Source organism: Sorex fumeus, unplaced genomic scaffold (assembly GCF_029834395.1).
Source record: "Sorex fumeus unplaced genomic scaffold, SorFum_2.1 ptg000002l, whole genome shotgun sequence".
NCBI lineage: Eukaryota > Metazoa > Chordata > Mammalia > Eulipotyphla > Soricidae > Sorex > Sorex fumeus.
The window spans coordinates 37,096,672-37,116,950 of NW_026606059.1; the positions used below are offsets into that span (position 1 = coordinate 37,096,672).

General features: G+C 38.9%; 1 protein-coding gene and 1 pseudogene across 1 annotated transcript in view; both read right to left on the bottom strand.

The window, feature by feature from the left end:
- The window catches only part of CLVS1 (clavesin 1), a 165,867-nt gene that overhangs the window by 8,989 nt on the left and 136,599 nt on the right, over positions 1-20,279 (bottom strand). The window contains exons 3-4 of the mRNA XM_056110857.1: positions 13,359-13,469; positions 10,373-10,608 (exon numbers count right to left, since the gene is read on the bottom strand). Of these exons, the coding sequence (XP_055966832.1) occupies positions 10,373-10,608; positions 13,359-13,469 (347 nt within the window). The remainder of the gene's footprint in view (positions 1-10,372; positions 10,609-13,358; positions 13,470-20,279) is intronic.
- LOC130023118 (uncharacterized) lies at positions 8,139-8,235 on the bottom strand (annotated as a pseudogene).

A 20,279-nucleotide genomic window follows, 5' to 3' on the forward strand; every position in this document is an offset into this window, starting at 1 on the left:
ATTTTAGTCAAGCATTGATTACAAGAACTATACTACTATATTATTTCATCATGGATGGCTGACAGAAATTTTTCTCATGAGCCTACCAAGTCTCCTGTTTTTAACAGTATTTATTGTAATTTAATTTCTTCCTTCTTTTGTTCTTTCCTTTATTTCTTCCCCAATCCTCTCTTTTTCCCTTCAGAAAATATACATTGAGCATCTTTTAGCTCTTATGGAATAAGTGAAACATAGAATATATCTGATGAATAAAATCCCTCTCCTCAGAGAGCTATAGAAAGCTATAATTTATAGAAAGACTATTTGATATATAAATGAAGCAAATGTTAAACTGCCAAACTGTGATCCTCCCAAGCCTGAAACAGAGTTCAGTGAAACAGCTCAGCAGAGTAGGAAAGAAAGTGTTCATGGGGGTGGAAGATAGGGAGGGTGATGAACTCCTCTTAGGAGAGTGGAATAAACCCACCTCATAAATGAGTTGACCACCAGAAAGCAAAAGTACTTTCCAGAGCAGAACAGTCCTGGAAAAGGGAGAAGCCTGAACATTGAGGGTGGATATTAATGTCATAACGTCAAGCAAACAAGAAACGCTGTCTTTATCTGAGGCAGCAGAACAATGGACCGATGAAAAAACTCTTTAGATTGTATTAGGCAAATAAAGAGCAGCATCTTTAATGGTTTTGAAATATCACTCTCAAAGTGTACATAGATAACAGTTTAAATTAGAGGCAAAATGAGGAGGAACACCAACAAAGAGTATTAATGATGCAATTGTTTTCCAGGACAAAGACAGCTAGCTTTGACCATGACCTGTGGTGAAATGAAAATCAGGGTTTGCTTGAAGTTGAGGCCCTCTATGCAGACAAGCAGAAAGAGGGAAGAAGAAATCAGTGTGGCTAATTCCTTCCACTCTGGGCTGTGCTCTCTGTGGCCTACATGACTGTACCTGACTGCATTTCAGCTGCAGGGTCCCATGGAAACAAAGGTCAGATCCCAGCCCTGAGCACAAATTAAAGCAAATAACGTAAATGGCCAGTATCAGTTTAACTGCTAACCAAGAATTTGAAGCCTGTTCCTGCAAGCTCCCTCACCCATCATTAACCACTGCTTTGTTAGGGGTGGGCATTTGCATTGTTAGTGGGAAACTTTTACTAGGAAAGAAACCCAAACTCTAGCAAAATAGAAATCCTTACACACAGTGCCCAGGAGGACAGGACGGCACTATAATGGGCACTGTTTTCCCTGCTGCTCCCTGACTGTAACCCCCTGAAGTTATAGACACTTTATCGTTGAGGAAGCCAACTCAGTATGGTTAAATGACTTGCCCAAGGTCATAAAGCTAGAAAAATCAGTGGAAGAAAGTGAGCAGAACTGATGTCTAGACTGACAAGGGAATGTGGGGGATCATGACAATTAGAGAGGAAAGCAGATTAGCCGCTGCCTCTAAGGAACAAGGCAGAAGCAGGAAGTATATTTATGCCAGGTATCCCTGAGACCCGCCTGGAGGAGCCTCAAGGAAAAGTGCAGCAGGTTCATTGAAGCTAATCCTCATCAACCAGGGACTTGACCGCTGCATCCAAAGGGAGGGGGCTGCAGGATGTAAGGAGTTTTTAATGAAATATTGGAAGTGCGTCAATTATTAAGTGCTTTTTCATTGCCTTGACCCCCAAAATCAAATACCAGGGTTTGGATACTTTAGGCCCAAACAGCAAGGTTTGTCTAGAGCAAAAGAAACTGTATTTCTATATATTCACTATACACGTTTTCAAACATGACACTGCGAAGAAATTTGGATCACGTAGTGTGTCGAATATTTGTTTTCATTCGTACGATCATTAAAGCTTATAAGAGAGATTCATTGCCAACTAGATGTTGGGCACAAACAGCATTCGCTTTATTGGAATTGGGCAAATGTTTGTTTACCAGCAGCAATATGTTCACAAGAAATAAATGTGCTTTGTTTTCTTGCCTAGACTACATCTTCCTTTTCAAGTAATTGCATCGGACCATGGTGCTTCAGTAAACAGGCTTCTTTTTTCATTTGAAACTATCTAGTCAGTTTATCCACATCTGTTCATTTCCTTCTACTTCAACTCTACTTCGTTGCTCTGCCAGGAGTTTTGACTTCTCTATCTCATCATCTTTTATTTATTTTAATTTTTTTATTTTGCAATCCAGGGATTGAACTCAGGCTCTTCCATTTGTAAAGTATGCACTCTGCTACTCAATCCCAGCTCTAGCCCTTTCTCACATCATTCTTTTTGAAAAAGAGAGGGAAAATGTAAAGCTGTAAAACATTTAAATAATTTTATTATTTTACAGATTTTTTTCATGTAACACTATATAGATATCAAGAATATTCTTGTAAGATTATGGTCCCTTCCTTTCATCTCCAGAAAAGAAAGCTACATGAAAGAGTACCCGACACAGCAATATGCACAAATTATGCACATTGCATACAGCTTTTCCCCCTTTATTTTTAAAGAAATGTTTAAAAGAAAAGTTCCTGTCGGTATCTAGGAAACACTCCAGTATCTAATAACTGACATAAAACACTGACCATTTAATGCTCACCCAAGAGGTCTTTGCTTCTGGATGTGATGATTTCTCAGACATTTGCTGCCTGGATAGGAGTGACACCCCAAATCTAAAAAGCTCAATTGTGTTTTAACAGGAAACCTATCAAGAAACAATTCAGCGGGCAGCAGAGACTGAGTCACTCATTAAGAAATGATGCACTATATAATTTCATTGAACAAAACCACCACATGGAACATCTGTTCCCCAGCCACAAAATAAAAAGGACCCGTTTTCCCCCAATTACTTAGGAGACAAGGGTCTCCCTGTTCCCATACCACCACCCCTCATTCTATTCCTATAGGTTGTGTTTCATAATGATGTATTCTTTCCGCCGGAAATGACTAGTTACCCAGGAAATGCAGTACTTTGACCCTATAGAAAGAAGAGTACGTCCCAAATGATCACCAAGGTCAAGAGCAAGTCTACCAACAGCTGAAAACAGTAAAAGTCACAATTATCACCTAGACAGGAGCCAAGCTGGAGCAACATAGCCTGAAATATTCTTCTGCCACAGAAATTTGACCTCAGTCCAAGTATTCTCCCACGTTCTCTTTTGTATCTCCCAAATCAGGTGGTTCACCATTTATTTATGATATCTTCTCATTTATTCCATGTGATATATAGGAAGGGTGTTTAGAGAACACCTTAGAGAACACTTTAGATGAAGGTGAAGAAACACAATAAGTATTTCATCAGATACAACTAGTCCAAATCTTGTCCAATCACTAACCCCTCCAAGTTCCCAGTACAGAAAATAGAATAGGATAAGTCAATTCTCTGAAAATTGGAGCTACTTTTTACAAGGGTAAATGAAGATTGGGCTTGATTCTGATAGTCTAATTCTCCTAGAAATATTCACCTAGATATTCTCCTAAAAATTTGAGTTTCTGATATGTGCTAAAGGCTTGATGAGTAAATAAAATCAGAAGTTTTGCATCTTGGACTTTATCTGTGATCAGGCTGCATCAAAAACCAAACTTGGCAGTTATCAAAGTGAAAAAATTAAGGTTTTTAGTTTTGACAATATTCTGTTAGCATGTTAGCATATATTTGGGTGGGGACGGGGTGAGTTGGTCTTATTTGGGGGCCAAATGCAGTGATGTCAGGGTTAATTCCTGGTTCTACACTCTGGGATCATTTCTGTCAGGCTTGGGAACCATATGTAGTTTCAAGGATCAAATCCAGGTCTGCAAAGAGAATATAGTTTTTTAAAGGCTTGTGAACACATAGTTTTATATACATGCCCAAAGCAGCCAAAACACTTCTACATTACGCCAACTTAGAAAGTCAGTGCAGGATCAAAGAAAAAGTAGCAAGAGTAGAGCATGTGCCTTGCACTGGATTTGAACCCAGGCACCCAATAGAGTCCCCCAATTCCTGCCAGGAGCGATCCCTGACAAAAATCCAGGAGTAAATTCTGAGCATCACTGGTTATGTGCCCCATCCCCCCACCCCCGCCTCAAAGAATAAATTTAGTGCAGAATTCACCACCAAAATGTTATGTGTTCTACTGCGTGAGTGGTACAATACTACCTCTTTGTATTTGTTTGTTTTTGCAGAGCTGCTTTGCTGACATCAGTCCTTGGACTCCTCGAAAGATAGGGATCTATAACCTTCAATCACTAATTTTAATGGGTGTGTCCAAATTAGATGTGGCCATTGTTTTATCCTGGGTTCTGTCCATCACAACACCTCTCTGTTCTAGCTGGCTCTGCTTTTCCTCAGACTCAAACTTTTGACCTGGGTGGCTGTGGTTGGTCAGAGGCTGAGTGTAATTCTCAGGGTGCATTCAGCTCCATTAACACAAAAAGAAAAGAAAATGGGCTTCTCTGCTCTTGGTAGTTTCCAGGTTTCCAAGAGGAGTCAGGGCTTCACTGACTTAAGGTTTGCGTTTGTTTTTCCATGCTGACATGTATATTTTTATTTGGAAAATTAATGAGCCAACTGAGACTGGAATACCAGATAGTGCACTGAAAAAGAGAAGTCCCTTTCCTTGTTAGCAGAGATGCCAAGTTGGTCCCTGATCGAAATGCTGATGTATTTGAACATACCATGCATGAAGCCACTACCAGGAAGGAGTAAGGATGAAACTGTCAGGCAAGGTTCAGAGAAGCAGGACTTCCAAGAACTTTAATAGCATCCTGACTTTCTATCCCAAACCCTGACACTGTGTTTACTAGACAAAGCTATTAGATGTTAATAGCTGCCCTGCTCTGAAAGAATCCTTTGGTCAAAAATAGCTTTGGTGACACTGCCATTTTTCAGGGAGGAGTTTTCAGGGCCTTGATATGATAATTAGGGAAAAATAATTTTTAAAATCTTAAATAATAGCATATCAGTGCACCATGTACTTCTATTTTTTAATTATACAATATAAATATGTATGAAATATCTGCTAAAAGCAAAACAACATGCTGTTTGTTTGTACCCCAAGATTCCATATTCAAAGTTAGGGGGTTTAAGTTTTATTCTAGATATCTTACATAAGCAGGGATGGACAAAAGAATGGGAAATATGTTTTACGTTAGTTTAGGATTTCATAAACCAAATGGAAAGTAAATATTAATTTTTAATTAAAAGTAAAGCCCTTAGGGGGCTGGAGTGATAGCACAGCAGGTAGGGCATTTGCCTTGCACGTGGCGGACCCGAGTTCGATCTCCGGAATCCCATATGATCCCCCAAGCACCACCAGGTGTAATTCCTGAGTTCAGAGCCAGGGGTGACCCCTGAGCATTGCTGGGTGTGACCCAAAAAGAAAAAAAAGTAAAGCCCTTAGGATAATTTTGTGAAAGAACATTGATTACATAACGGTATCATGTAGTCCTATATATCATATAATGTATATATTATGTAAGGTAATATATATGACGCTATAAACAAACCAAAAAATGTTACTTGGTGGCAGAAAGTCTGATGTATTTCAATGCCCTCTAACGATCTCTTTCAGCTCTCAAATTTTCTAGGTCTCTAACAAAGAGATTGATAAAGTGTTTTCTATATACAATTTTAATATCTTATATTCATTTTTGTGGGGTGTGGGGGATGTTTATTGTGCCAAATAGAAGCTGTTATACTGGTATAAACCAGAAGAACCTATTCAAAAGAGTGGAAATAAATTTTTAGCCCTGGCAGCCCTACCATAGATGGCCAGCCCTCAGGTATGTAGAGAACACAGTTTGAAGCTGTCCACACCCATTCTTCAGGAATCTACTCTCGCCTCCTAAAATTCCCATTTTGTTCAGGATTGCATACTGCTACCCCTTCACTAAATGCCTAGATGCCCCAAGCACGAAAATCAGATGCACCCTTTGCTCTGCCATGATAAGCCAAGACAGAAATGGAGGGGGGAAATAAAATTACCAACCCTGGCATTTTAGAGTCCTTTCTCCCTTTTATTTTTCCCAGAAATGCCAGAAAGGATGTTTTTCATTTCTTTGAGATCATCAACTCCATTGTGAATAGCTGCTGTCAGGGCTGCCTGAGATTAGGAGAAACCAATTTGGAATAATGAAATAATGCAGCTGAGAGCAATATGTAACCTTTCATAGGCTGCAGGAGTGCTGGCCATGCTTTGGGTTTTGAGTGCTGGCTCCAAGCAGCAATCTCGCAAACCTCCCTACTTCTGACAAGCAAGCTGCACTTAGCTCCAGTTCCAGGAAATGATCCAGTTCCCTATTCAGAATCATCGTCTTTTCATAAAATTAAGTGAGGTTTGCTGCCAACACTCTTTCAAAAATTCTATATTATGTGTGATTAGGTATAAATATCTGTATATATTTCAATACATACATCTACAGTTGACACTTGAACAATGTAGGTATTATGGGCAACAGTGACTTCCTAGCCAGGTTTAACACAAGTAATTTTTAGATAGGACCTCAGCATCCAAAGGTTTCACTGATCAAAACAAAATATCTTCCATGGCTGGTTGAGTCTGGGAGTGCCCAACCTGCTTATGAACATTGCAGTATGTATATAATTGAGCTCGTAGCTCAAATTTATATTATTATATCACCTACAAGTGCATATAGGTGGCATATGCATAGTTTAATATCACCTCTCCAAAAGGGTTAGAAATCCAAGTATATTTTAATTCTATCTTTTTAGATAAGACCTAGAGCCAGAAAATAATGAATAAACAAGACTAAATAACTGCAAGCAATGCTACAAAATCTTGCTCTGATTAACAGACTATACATGAGCTCCAAGCAGCAGAATTCTCAGACTTGCAGGTAGGACTGTGGCTCCCAAGTCCTGTTCTTTTGTCCTTTGGTTGGAACATTATTCTCATCCTATGACTCGGGAGAGAATTCCTGACTGGGCATCCTCTATACATGCAGCATACAGGGAGAATCTGGTTTCTGGTTGCCACCACTGAGAAACTGGGGGAACATTCCTTCAATAACCCATCTTTGAGTATCATGTGAAATAATAAATTTTCTTATTGTTTAAAGCAGTTCAGTTGAAGCTGTACCTTATACAGAACCAAATAATAATAATAACAAAACTTATTGATCACTATCTGTTGAACAAATTTAAGTTAGACTCTTTTCTATGCTTAAATAAAACACCGTCTAATAGTAAGTTAGAAGGAAATGGGGAGCTTTAGCACTTCATAGCTCTAAAAAAAATCATGATAACCAATGATTTGGAAGTCAGGAAATCACGGTCACTGTCCTCCCGTTGTTCATCGATTTGCTCAAGCGGGCCCAGTAACGTCTCCATCATGAGACTTGTTGTTACTGTGTTTGGCATAACGAATATGTCACGGCTAGCTTGCCAGGCTCTGCCCTGCGAGTGAGATACTCTCGGTAGCTTGCCGGGCTCTCCAAGAGGGGCGGAGGAATCGAACTCGGGTCAGCCATGTTGGCTGCGTGCAAGGCAAACGCCCTACCGCTGTACCAGGAAATAGACATTAAAATTTTTTAAACAAGTAATAGAAATATGAATTTAAAAATATTAAACTTGGGGTGCTCTATCATGCAAGCAGAGGAGACAAATTTGAATGACTATAGTTATCATAATAGAAAAAAGAACGGATCAATATTAAGTTATCTATGTAACACTGCAGCACTGCACTGTCCTCTCATTGCTCATGGATTTACTCGAGCAGGGCCCAGTAACGTCTCCATTGTGAGAGTAGTTACTGTGTTTGGCATATCAAATACATCACTGGTAGCTTGCAAGGCTTTGCCATGAGGGCAAGATACTCTCGGTAGCTTGCCAGGCTCTCCAAGAGGGGCAGAGGAATCGAACTTGGGTCGGCCAGGTCAGCCACATGAAAGGCAAATGCCCTACTCGCTGTTCACTCCAGTCCATCTCTGTATAGGATTTTTTTTTTTTTTTTGCTTTTCGGGTCACACCCGGCAATGCTCAGGGGTTACTCCTGGCTCATGCACTCAGGAATTGCTCCTGGCGGTGCTCCCGGGACCATATGGGGTGCTGGGAATCGAACCTGTGTTGGTCATGTTGACTGCGTGCAAGGAAAATGCCCTACCCGCTGTGCTATCACTCCAGCCCCCTATGTATAGGATTTTTTATCAAAAATTTTTTTCTTTAAAATTATAAAATGTTTCAAGGATTTGTGGGTCACTCTTGACCTAGGGCTGTGCTAATCTCTGTGTTGTTCCAATATTAATGTACATGTGAGCACCTAGCAATTAGAAAATAACTTTCTGCTTAAAGGTTGAGCCAAAAATATTGGGGGGATGGAAGTGCTTGTTAGACCCACCCATTCACTGGGAATTTTGTGCATCTTGGATTTCACTTTACAGATGTGCCAGAACTCATTGTTCTGAGCTACTTGGAACCAAGAGGTCATTTGGATTCAGAAACACAATATAAAAAGTGACTGGATCCTGAGGACAGCCAAGAACAGCATACTGAATTCCAAATGAAGCTTCAATGGACCAAGCCTCCTTACTGGAAGTTCCAGCCTGTTTCAGAGGACAGACTGTGGTTGTCTTCCTGCACTCAAAGGCTCTTCCTAGAGCCATGCAGCAAGGAACATGCTTGGGGTCTGACAGACAGTGTGTGGAAGATCTGGTTATCAATACCAGGTGGGAAGCTGAAAGAGATGGTTCTGAAATTCTCCTTCAATTCTGTTTACAAGTTTTCTACACCTTAATGGATCCTGCAGGGTGAAAGGAGATGAATGTTGGATGTTCCGTCCTTGTAATTTTCTCAGTCACTACAGACCTCCTTCAGAGAGGCCCCTGTAGTCTAATTGCAGGGTGATCCCTCTTTCCTGCTGGTACCATTCTCACCACTGCTTATCCTCAATCTGCCTGAAATCCCCAAGGAAAGGTTCAAGGATGCATTCCGATTCAAATCTGATCATACCCAGCACTTTTTGAGGGTATGGGAAAGGAGACCTCCACACATTGCTAGTGGGAGTATCAATTAACAAAGTTATTTTTAGAGACCCCTAGGAAGTAGATATTAAAATTTCATTAACACACTCTGTGGCCCAGCAGCTACCTGGCTGTAAGACTATCTGAAGCAATTCCCTTTGAGAATGAAAAAGGCTCAAGGATACTATTCATTGAGCCTGGTTAGGAACACAGAAAAAATAAAATAAACTTAATGTCTGTGAATAAAGAAATGTAAACTGACAATATCCATATGCTCAAATACTATGCAACATTAAACACGCCATGTGTCTCAATGTTTACTGATATAGAAAGGTACTATGGAAAAATATTGTAGGAAATGGATGATAAGATCTCAGAATTCATGTATTGAGACTCAAACCCCCAGTTCTTCAAATAATAACTATATTTGGAGATCAGATATTTAAAGAGATAATTAAGATAGAATGATGACAATAGAGTAGGCCAAACAGTATGACGAGAGTCCTCATAAGAAAAAGATATTAGGACACAAACAGCCTGACACTGAGAGAATACCATTGAAGATATAGGAAAAAAATAGCCATCCACAAGCTAAGGAGAGAGGCCTCACAAGATATCCTCTCTACCAATAGCTCGGACTTCTAGCCTCCAGAACTATGAGAAAACAAATTGCTGTTTAATATCCCTAGTGTGCAATGCATTATTCCTGCAACCTAACATTCACACCTGTAAAATGAAATTGACACATGCTTAGATATGTTCACTAGGGTTATATATATGCCTATAATGCAGGGAAAACTGTGGAAGTGTCCCTCCTCATCTGATAAAAGTATCCCGTTTCTAAAGGCTACCTGCTTGCCTCTTCCCTCTGCTTAGAATGACTTTTCTCTTATTTAAAATCTGGGATGTTGATTTTTATTCTCCAGAGATCAGCTCAAATGTCACCCACTTTAAGAATATATTACCAGAAGTCTGACTTGGCAGATTCTCCACAGACCCATATCTGTTCTTTTGATAACTTTTCCCCATTTGAACTCCTATTACCTAATCAGTACCTGTAGCAAAGTAAATGCTCAATAAATGGTTACAGATGCATAGATGTTAGAAACATTTTCTAGCAGGTGACTTTTCCACCTAGTAAGTCTCAAAGGTCCACATTTCATTCTGTCTGTATTAACAGGCACCCTAGAGACCAAGACTGAATCACGACATGAGTGAGGTCTTAACCTTTAACTGCTTCTTTCATACAAAGGGGAAAACTACATTTCCAGGCCAGCCAGGCCCCACTTACTTTCAATTTTAGTAAAATCAGCTCAAGATATATTGCAATTTGTATTGTTCTGTGCTCAATAAGGGTCTTTGATTACTTAACCTACAAATGACCCAAATCAAAAATAGCTGTTGACCTCTGACTGGGAGACAGCTAACCCAGGTCTTACCTTTTCATTGGTTTTGGTGAGCATTCTCTTTCCAAATTTGAGGATGTGTGTTTCACATGCATTGCATTATAGGAAGTATGAGTATAGTCATTTTCATCACTGTAGTCAGGACCAAGTAATGTCCGGGCCCAAGTCCCCATGTCATAAGGAGGAAGAGTTCCTCCAAACTCAGAGGGCAAAAATTCAGGATGTATTAATTGGTGAAGACTGTTTAAATTGTTTCCATGCAGGAAGATCTGGAAAGAAAAAAAGTAGGAATAAAAAAATACAAAACATAAGACCAAGTATTTTGTTGAATACGCAATTCAGTAATGACAAATTGGATACACTGCTAGTGATCATGGTGTTTAAAGAAGCATTTAATTTTGTGTGCATAGTTTTACTTACATGCAATGTTGATTAACTGCTCGGCAAAGGGGACTGAATAGTCCTTAATAAACAAATTGGGTGTTTTTTTTAATATGGACCAAATTTACACTTACAGTTATCTCCTAATTAACCCTGATGAGAAGAAGAGTATGATATAGACCCTCAGACTACCATGCCCCACTTCATGCATCCCATGAACCATCAGCTGCTATTCTCTCTTTTATAATTCCCCTTGTCCTCTATAGCTCTCTCATCCCCCTCCTTGTCCCGTCCCTACTGCCAGCCTCTTCATTACCTGCTTATGTCTGTTTTCACTCATGTATTCACTTATGTCTTACTTCCCTGCAGGGATACAATACTTAGGGAAAGAAATTTCTTAACTCTCTGCATATGTTTCTATCTCCCAGGTTTCAATTTTATTAGTACTTAATGGAATTGAAAAACAAGGCTCGACAATTTATTGTGGAATACATTTTTCATGGATTTTTATTTTTATTGATATATGGATCAAGGATTAATACCTATATGAGATTGTACCTCCAAATATATACTAATCAGGATGAAAATTGGTTAAAAGAAGGCAGAAATTATCTCCCAAATTGCAATTATTCCCAGGTAAATGCATGAACTGTATAAGTCACAAGTATATAATTATCATTGTCCTCCTGACTAATGAATGAATTAACACCAGAAAGTTTATTTAAAGTGTATTGTATAAATTATTATTCCCATACTCCCCATATGTTTCAGGTACAATACACATAAATTATACCCAGATGCTGTAGCTGGATACACCAAGAATAGGAAAATTGATTATACATACATGTGTACACACACAGCATTACTGTTACCAGGATAATAACAATAATATATTACTAATAAAAATATAGTAGAAGTATAATAAATAACATGCTCCATCCATGTTACCATATGATATAGACCAATTATTTCACTTTTTACACCTGTGGACTGGTGTTTGAAAGTATTGTTATAGACTATAGACTAGATTATACTACATAATTATGAGATTAACTCATTTTATCTTGTGTTCTGCTAATTTTACTTATGAAATAAGGGCATCATTTAAAAATAAAGGGAACAAGAATCTAACATTTTCAGAAGTAAACTGTAGCACTTCAAAAAGCTATAAACATTTTTTGATACCAGATTGGATGTGACAGAATTTTAATAAGAATTGTTTCTTTTAAACAAATTCATATATTCTAGCTTTTGCAGAAATGAATGGTAGCATTTGAAACATAAAATAGCTCAAGCTAAATACCTGCCCTGGTATTTAGAGTCAAGATTTCCAATACCTCTAGTTGCTGAAGAACGGAAACACTGACCCTCTATCCTGGAGTCCTGTGGGTAGGGTAGGAAGGAGGCTATAGTTTCTGTTTTGCATCCAGAGTTCCAGAATTTCCTTCCCATGAAGCAAATGCTGATTGCTTCGTGTAAAGAATGCCCATGAACTCCATTCTGAGTGGATGAAGTCTGAGTGGGAAGCTACAGCATCCTCTAGTCTACGTCATTTTTCTGTCCTTAACATTGTCCTAAGCTTTGGTTGACTGCAACATGTCTCAGAATGAGCCTGCCTGCTGAAGCTTGGAAGAACCAGCTCCTAGTTCACACTTTCTGAAGACAGAGACATTATCCCTTCCATAAAACTATGTAGTGCCTCATAATTACCAAGGCAGTTTTGATAGTTAGGGACACGGAGGAATATATATAGGGATTCCTCACATCATTATTGCCCTTGACTATTTTGAGAATTTTTTCCAGCTTGAGGTCCCCTGAGCATTGAAGTATATTCAAAATGTTCTAAGATGATCCTTGCACGCTAAGAGGTGATGCTTCTGACCTACAAAGTAGCTAAAACTGAAAGATTTAAGAGAAAAGGAACTAAATAGCAGAGAGAAATAAAAGTCACTGAGCCTTGACTACAGGGTTGTTAGCATGCTGCTTTCTTGTGCTGTCATGAAATGACCCCAACATCACCATTCTGTGGGTGTTAGTCTCTCCATATTATTAATTAAGAAGCAGATTCAGAGAGGCTAAAGAATGGTCAGTATCCCAGCTAATCCAAACGCCATAACAAAGCATAGATCTGGTGGATAGATATTGGGCTTTCCAAATATCATTGCAAATGCAATGCAGATTTTTTAAGTCTTCCTTCAAAGAACATCCTCATTTGAAGAGTGCTTTCTGAACCTCAGAAGTGATGAAGCTGCTACCCAAGAGTCATGGGGGAACATATTATAAACCTTCTTCATCACCCTACTACATTGGCAGGGAAAAAATAGTAGCTTTAAAACTATCCTGCATATAAGAAGCTGCCCAACCCCCTACCTCATACAAGGTAAAGTGAGCATCTGGCATTTGCAAGTCTTCAAGGTTTCCTTTGGTTTGTCATTGAAACTCAAAAACTAACCCCATTCACTAAATTATTGATTAGATCCAGGCTATTTACAAACTCCAGCTGTGGCTCACATGCTTAGGGACTGCAGAAAAAAATAGAAAAATTTCAGTGAAAAATAAGGCAAGAAGAAGAGAGATGGAGAGAAGGACTTATAATTGCCCCTCCCTATCTCCCCCCTTGGGTGTTAGTTCTCATTACCCGCTTCCTGGTTTTGTCTTTAAGGAATGGCTTGATGAGCGTGTACAGGGCATGAATGTACCAAGGCTGGTTGACAAAATGGACTCCTCCAAAGCGGGCAGGAAAGCTGTCCTGGGCAGAAAGAAAGAAACATACCAATTAGCATGCATTCCAGCTAAGACTGCACCAGCAACCCCGAGAACAACCTGTTTCTTTTCTGACTGAGTACTAGCTAATGAAAAGAAAAGAAAGAAATACACTTACTTCCTAGCCGTTAGGTCTTCCTCTATTCTTTACTTCCATCTCCTTCAACTCCACAACTTAAAAAATCACACCTAGGAGCCAGATGTTTTTCCAAGTCACAATTATCTGACCTCCTACAAGGCACAGGAGTAGGTGTGACTGGGATCAAAGTAGGGTCAGAGTTGGTTTTTTTTTTCTCGTATAAGTGATCAAGACTTCAGTTTCCCAAACCCTAAGCATAAGATTGTTGGCTTTACCCTCTGTTCCCCTCCCGATCTCCAATATGCTTCTTCCCCACCCACCAGTATTATCATAACAATTAGTTGAACATTCTAAGGCGCTTGAATTTTGCTTCTGAAGGAGTTAGTAAAGAATTTTAAAGGATTTTAAGAGATGTGGCTGTCTGAAATCAATTCTGCTTGTTGGCAAATTATCATAGGTTCCAGAACTAGTCCTTTAATTTTTCTTCCTAGGACACACATAGTAAGTATCAGTGAAAAGAATGATGGGCTAATTGAATGACCTGAGGGAAAACGGATCTCTTATTTTGTCTGCAGATCAACACATTTTGCAAATATAAGAGTATTTAAAAGTGCTTCAAATTTTAGAAGTCAGGGCAGGGCATGAGCTGTGCTTTCGAAGCTAGAATGCTGCTCACAGTGCTAATTAGATCCACAAAATAAGGGACCTTGACCGTAGTAAAGTCTCCTTCAGCTCCAGCTCTGAGCTCCCACTGAAGGGCTTCTGCAGATTGCATTGCATTCAACACAGATTGCATCGTGCTCATCTTGGCTAATGGAATTTAAAAAAGAAGAAACATGTAATGCAATTAGAATTGCCAAGTATGCTGGCGATCAATTTTATTACAACAAACATATTTGTAAAATGTTAGCAAAGAAGATGAAAGCCAGAGGAACCTAGTTATTTGAGCTAACAGGCAGCTAGCTGCTCCCTGCGGGTCTATGAAATGCCTTGCCTGAGTCTTTTTTAGTAACAAGGAAAGAGGGTTATTAAGGGTTGGTTTTTTTCCCCTAGTACCCTTAGAGTCTACAGGATCCCTGGGTATCTCCAAATCAAGATCTAGTTTTCAATGTAAGTACAAGGAATTGTGTTTAAGGGGGTGACATTCGGAATATCTAAAAACAATTTTTAAGTTCTTAAATTTAGACATTTATAGAGTGCAATGTAGTAGAAAGCAAATATAGAAAAATTTAGCAAAAGTCCTCTATTGTACTGAAAGCATGTGTATTTATTGTTCTGGTTATTTTAGTTTAAATAACTGAATAAGTGAGTGGTAAAGAAGACTTTAATATTGATTTATACCTCTGTCATAATCTCTCCAAATCTGAATTTGGAAATGTATATATCCTTTATTAAGGTCATCTTTTCTCTTTAAGGTAGAGGTTTCATATATACTTTGTTTCATAAAATATTCCCTAAACTGAGGTCTAAGTTCCATCCGTGGCGCCTCTGAGCATTAAAAAATAAAGATGTCCCAAGGAAAAAAAAATTCCCTTTGCAATAAGAGCTAAGCATTAGTCTTATTCTTTTTGATCCCTTCTTATTCAGAAGTATTATTTATTATACCAACCACAAATTGTAGGTATGAGGGGCTATAAAAGAAGAACAAGAATAAGGGATTTATTTATAAATCCAGAGCTTTACTATGCCTTTAAAGGACCAAAGAGGGTTTTTATTTCTTTTGAGAATCTATTGTGTTATATATCTTTAGTTTCTTAAAGTGAAAAAATACTCTGTAAATAATACTCTAGAGAAAGCCTAGAAATAGTCTTTGAGGCAAAGCCTCAAAGAAAATATTAACCTTTAAAATGTATCTATTTGAGAATCTTAGTATTAGACTGTGAGATCTCATTCATCAAAGACATCAACATGGTTTTCTGGACCTGGGTTCACGGGTGCATGCAAGTCATCTGTGGCACTCGAGGACCAAAGTTTGATCCCTGGCACCACATGAGCTCATACAACACCTCCGGGGTAGCTCTGGTGGCCAGAACAGAACCTCATAGACCAGAGCCTCCTGGCAGCACTCAAACTTTGATGGTTCCAGTCAAAATGCTGAGTGTCACTGCTTGTAGCACCCAGACCCCTTGGGCACTGCTTAGGACTTCACTCTACCTCCAAAACAATAGTAACAACAGCAACAAAAGCTGAATTCACTTTGTGTAGGTGTCATTGAGAAAAACATAGAAAGTGTTTTTATAAAAACTGAGAGTGAAGAACTCTCAGTTATCTTAGCTTGGCCCTGCCCTCAAATTAATTGGCTCCAGGGGTCCAGCTTTAACCAAACACATTCTGGTCTGCCAGGGACTCTGCCCTGGTCTCATGCATGCAAGGGATGTGTTTTGACCATTGAGACCCTTGGCACCATTGTCTGTCACTTAAAGTTTCGAAGATTTATTTCTTGCTGGCAAAAAAATGTCTTTGTTGACTTTGTATAGACTGTGCTGATTTATTCTCTGCTAGAGAATGTCTCCCTGTTCTGGGAGTACTGTTTGCCACAGCTAAGAGAAATCCCAGAGGAATCACGTTATCCCTTATAGTTAGCTGCTGAGAAATGATATGTTTCTGCCTCATGTTTTTCAGGGCAAATACTTTCCCAATTTCTAGAAAGTCGAGAACTGTAATCCTTCATGGGTCCAGTAGGAGAAGAAACAGAAGTATTAGTGAATAGTGTAAATGAATACCTAAGCTCTTTCTTTTCTCTTCTATTCCCTTTCCCCATTCTGTCTTCTATATAGGACATGTTTACTTCTTATTGGAATTAATTAACTTCATTCATGCCTGCTTAATGCTGGTGATATATTTCCCCAAAATAAAAATACAAATTTGGCAAACTAATGTAGAAATTTGAATTATGAAATGCTTTGTCCCATGCCTTCAGTTCTTTACTAAACCATGACCTTTATTTGTAACTTTTTAATTTATCGTATATTTATCACTGACTACTGCTTAAAAGAGATCTTCTCTAAATTGTACCTGACCAAAACGGCTGCTAATAGGTCCTGTGGAAATCTGAATTATTTTTCCCTTCTTTAACTGAATTCTACCATGCTTGAAGCTGATGGCAGTAGGTGTATGTTTATAGATTGCCCTTTCTCTATCTACATTCAGACCTTTAATATTATTCTTAGAAATTCTGGTGACACCAGAGATAGCTTAGGGTTCTAATATCTCTATAAGCAATCTCTCTTCTAACCTAAAAGGTACATAAATGCATATTCAAATTAGAAAAGTTGACAGGCATATTTCATAAATTAGTTATCCAGAAAGTTTAATTTTACATTCAAACTCTGCTTCTTGAAATTTCTCCCAAGGGACTGGGTAGATAGTTCAAAGGGTTTGGCACATGCTTTGCATAGTACAGCCCCAGTGCAGCATGCCATCACTAGTCCCAACAATGCAGAGGGCCCCATTGAACAAGTCTCCCCAGAAATGGCTCCCAGTTCCCCAAGTGCTTCTCAGAAGCACACTATAGAAATAAAGAATAACAAATAATTCCCTTCTCAAAAGAATACTGGGTCAAGGATTCACCAAGTCCAGAATGTACTTTTATAGAAAGTGTGTCAAAGCAAGGTTGGACTCATATTTTCCTCTATCAGGAAAGTATCATTCCAGGTGTTAGTAAAATAAGAAATTTGGACATCACAGAGTGTGGGGAGTATAATAATAGTTAAAATGAACAGAGGAAAAGCCAGTGACACAGAGAATGTTGGCATCACACAAGATAGATCTAAACAGGCAGGAAAAGATTTTAAAAGGAAATTGGAAAATTCAGTTAAATAAACTCAACTAGGAAAGGGAAGGAGATGAAAAGAATTTAATTATTTCCATTATGCCTAACATTGAAATAAAAGGTAAAGGCCCTCCCGTTGATCGTCGATTTGCTCGAGCGGGCCCAGTAACATCTCCATTGGAGACCTTGTTGTTACTGTGTCTGGCATATCGAATACTCTCGGTAGCTTGCCGGGCTCTCCGAGAGGGGCAGAGGAATCGAACTCGGGTCGGCTCAGATGGCCGCTTGTAAGGCAAACGCCCTACCCGCTATGCTATCGCTCTGATAACATTGAAATAAGTATCAGATATTGCCCCTCAGTCTTTAAAATAGGATAAAGGGATTGGCACATGCTTTGCATAGAAACATTGAAATAAGTCCTCAGTGTTTAAAATAAGCATTACTGATCTTCATGGTCCTTCAGGGTAGTTCTAGATACCAATGCAGAGAGAGAGCAACTGCTGAGCTCACAATTGCAACATACTACAGAGCCAAGGACTTGTAGTCCTTGACTTGCTCTCTGGAAGGAATTCCTGGAAGAGGATAAGTATTAATGTCTTAGAAGTCAGTTTACCAAAAGAAACATGTCTTTGTAGGAGAGACAGAGCTGCCAAAACCATACTAAAATATCACGAGACAGTAGCCATTGGCAAACTGTCAACTTGTGCCTTTGGATTTTGTAATTAATCACCATTCAGCCCACACGTGCCAATAATGAGGATCACCTCCCTCTCTTCAGATGGTGCAGGCGAAGATGATCATCACCCAGTCAGAAGGAAGCTACTTCCACCATCAGATCAGTAGAGAAATGCAGGGAGCCTGAACTCCAACCCTTTCCAGGATTTAAGATTCAGAATTTCTCTACTATAGAAATGTCAGGTTAAATATAGAAATACCCAAGTTAAAATTCAAAGAGAATTCAGTCCATCAAGCAGTTCTAATGATGCTCACTGATATAAGGTCAGAATAAAACTTCAACAAGGTGGAAGTAATGATAACAGAATGTTTGAAAGGAGTCCAAACAGAAACCAAAAAGCTATAGAATGCGGTGATTGAACTAAAAAATACAGTATAGGGGCTAAATAGCAGGATAGAAGTGGAACTAAACGACTGGGCTTGAAAATAAGAAAATTCAGTGAGGAGGGGGGAAAAAGAACTAAAAAAAATTATGTAAGAGCATCAAGAGCCACAACATTCACATCATAGAGATTCCAGAAGGAAAAGGAACAGAGATTTTATTTGAATTAGTAATAATGAAGTCTGAAAGAGGACGCACCCAAATTTAAGAAGTTCAAAGAGTTCCTAACAAAATAAACCCGAACATGCATAAAACCAAGACATGGTATAATTAAAATGGGGAAAAATATTAAAAGAATCTAAACAGCAGCAAGAAAAGAGTTGTAGATAAGCAGATCTGCCTAACCCCAGAAGCTCTGGTAAACCCACCTCCTACAGTCTTTTTTTTTTCTTTTTTCTTTTCTTCTGATTGACTCACACACAGTCCTGCTCCCGATTCCCGACAAAATCTCCCAGGAATGCGTGCTAAGCAACTGAAGTTTATGGAATGACCAGTCCCCACAGCTGAAAACTGGAGTGCCCACGGAAGCCGGGCAGGTAAATACCCATCCAACAGAAGGTCTGTTTTTTGTTCTTTCTTTTTGGATCACAACCTGCGATACTCTGGGGATACTCCTGGCTCTGTACTTGGGAATCACTCCTGGCAGTGCTCGGGGACCATTATGGGATGCCGGGGAATCAAACCCAGGTCAGTTGCGTTCTAGAGAAAGCCCTCCCTGCTGTACTATCGCTCCAGCCACCAGTAGCAGCTCTGGCAGCTGCATCCAAAAACCCCACCACTACAGCCATGTCTAGGGCTCAGCGCCACCACTTCTCTAATACTATCTGCAGAGACTCCAATCAGTAAATAGTCTCAGGTACCCAATGCCTGAGATGAGAACTCTGGAGGTGTCTTTCTCTTTCCTTTCTCTCTGTCTCTGTCTCTGTCTAGGTCTCTGTCTCTGTCTGTCTCTCTGTCTCTGTCTCTGTCTCTGTCTCTGTCTCTGTCTCTCTCTCTCTCTCTCTCTCTTCCTTTCCTTTGCTTTTTTCTTTTTTTGAGTCAAATTGGGTAGCTTTTCTGCAACCCCCCATACTTCAAGACCTAGAAACCACACACATATCCCATCCCCGTCCCCTGTCAGCAGATTTCTCAACAAAATATCTAGAGAACAGAATGAGAGAGACATGTTATATACAAAATATTAAAAATTGAGATATTTTCAACCAAAAATACTCTACAGTGCTAGAGTATCATTGAGATTTGAAGGAATGTAAAATGTTTTCATACAAACAAAATGGGAAACATCACTATGAAACTACCATTGTAAGAAATATTAAAAGGACCCCTATTTTTGAAAACAATAAAGAAATTACTTAGAGTTAGCAAGTCACTTTTTTAAAAACTTGAGAGAGAAGGGAAATATTAACAGAGACTAGTGGAAGGGATTTCAGATTGATTTTTTTAAAAAATTAAAATATAAGTTTGAGAACCTTCAGTGTAAGCCTTGGGTAATCTCGAAACAAAGATACTTGAAAAAAACTAACAAAAAGAGGCAAGAGGAACCAGATCAATACACAAAATAAAGACATCAAAGTATTTCAGAAATACTTTGGGAAGAAAATAAAAGCAGTACTACACAATAAAGAAATACTGAAATAATAGCAAAAATACACATAAAAATTACAATAAATTTCTTTATACCAGAGATTTCACTAAACATGAAAGGGCTGAACTCAACGATCAGAAGATACATAGTAACAGACTATAACAGAAAAGACCATCTAATTTTCTGTTGCACTCGGGATTGGCTTGAGCTACAGTGAAAAATTTAAGTTCAAAGTAAAAGGAA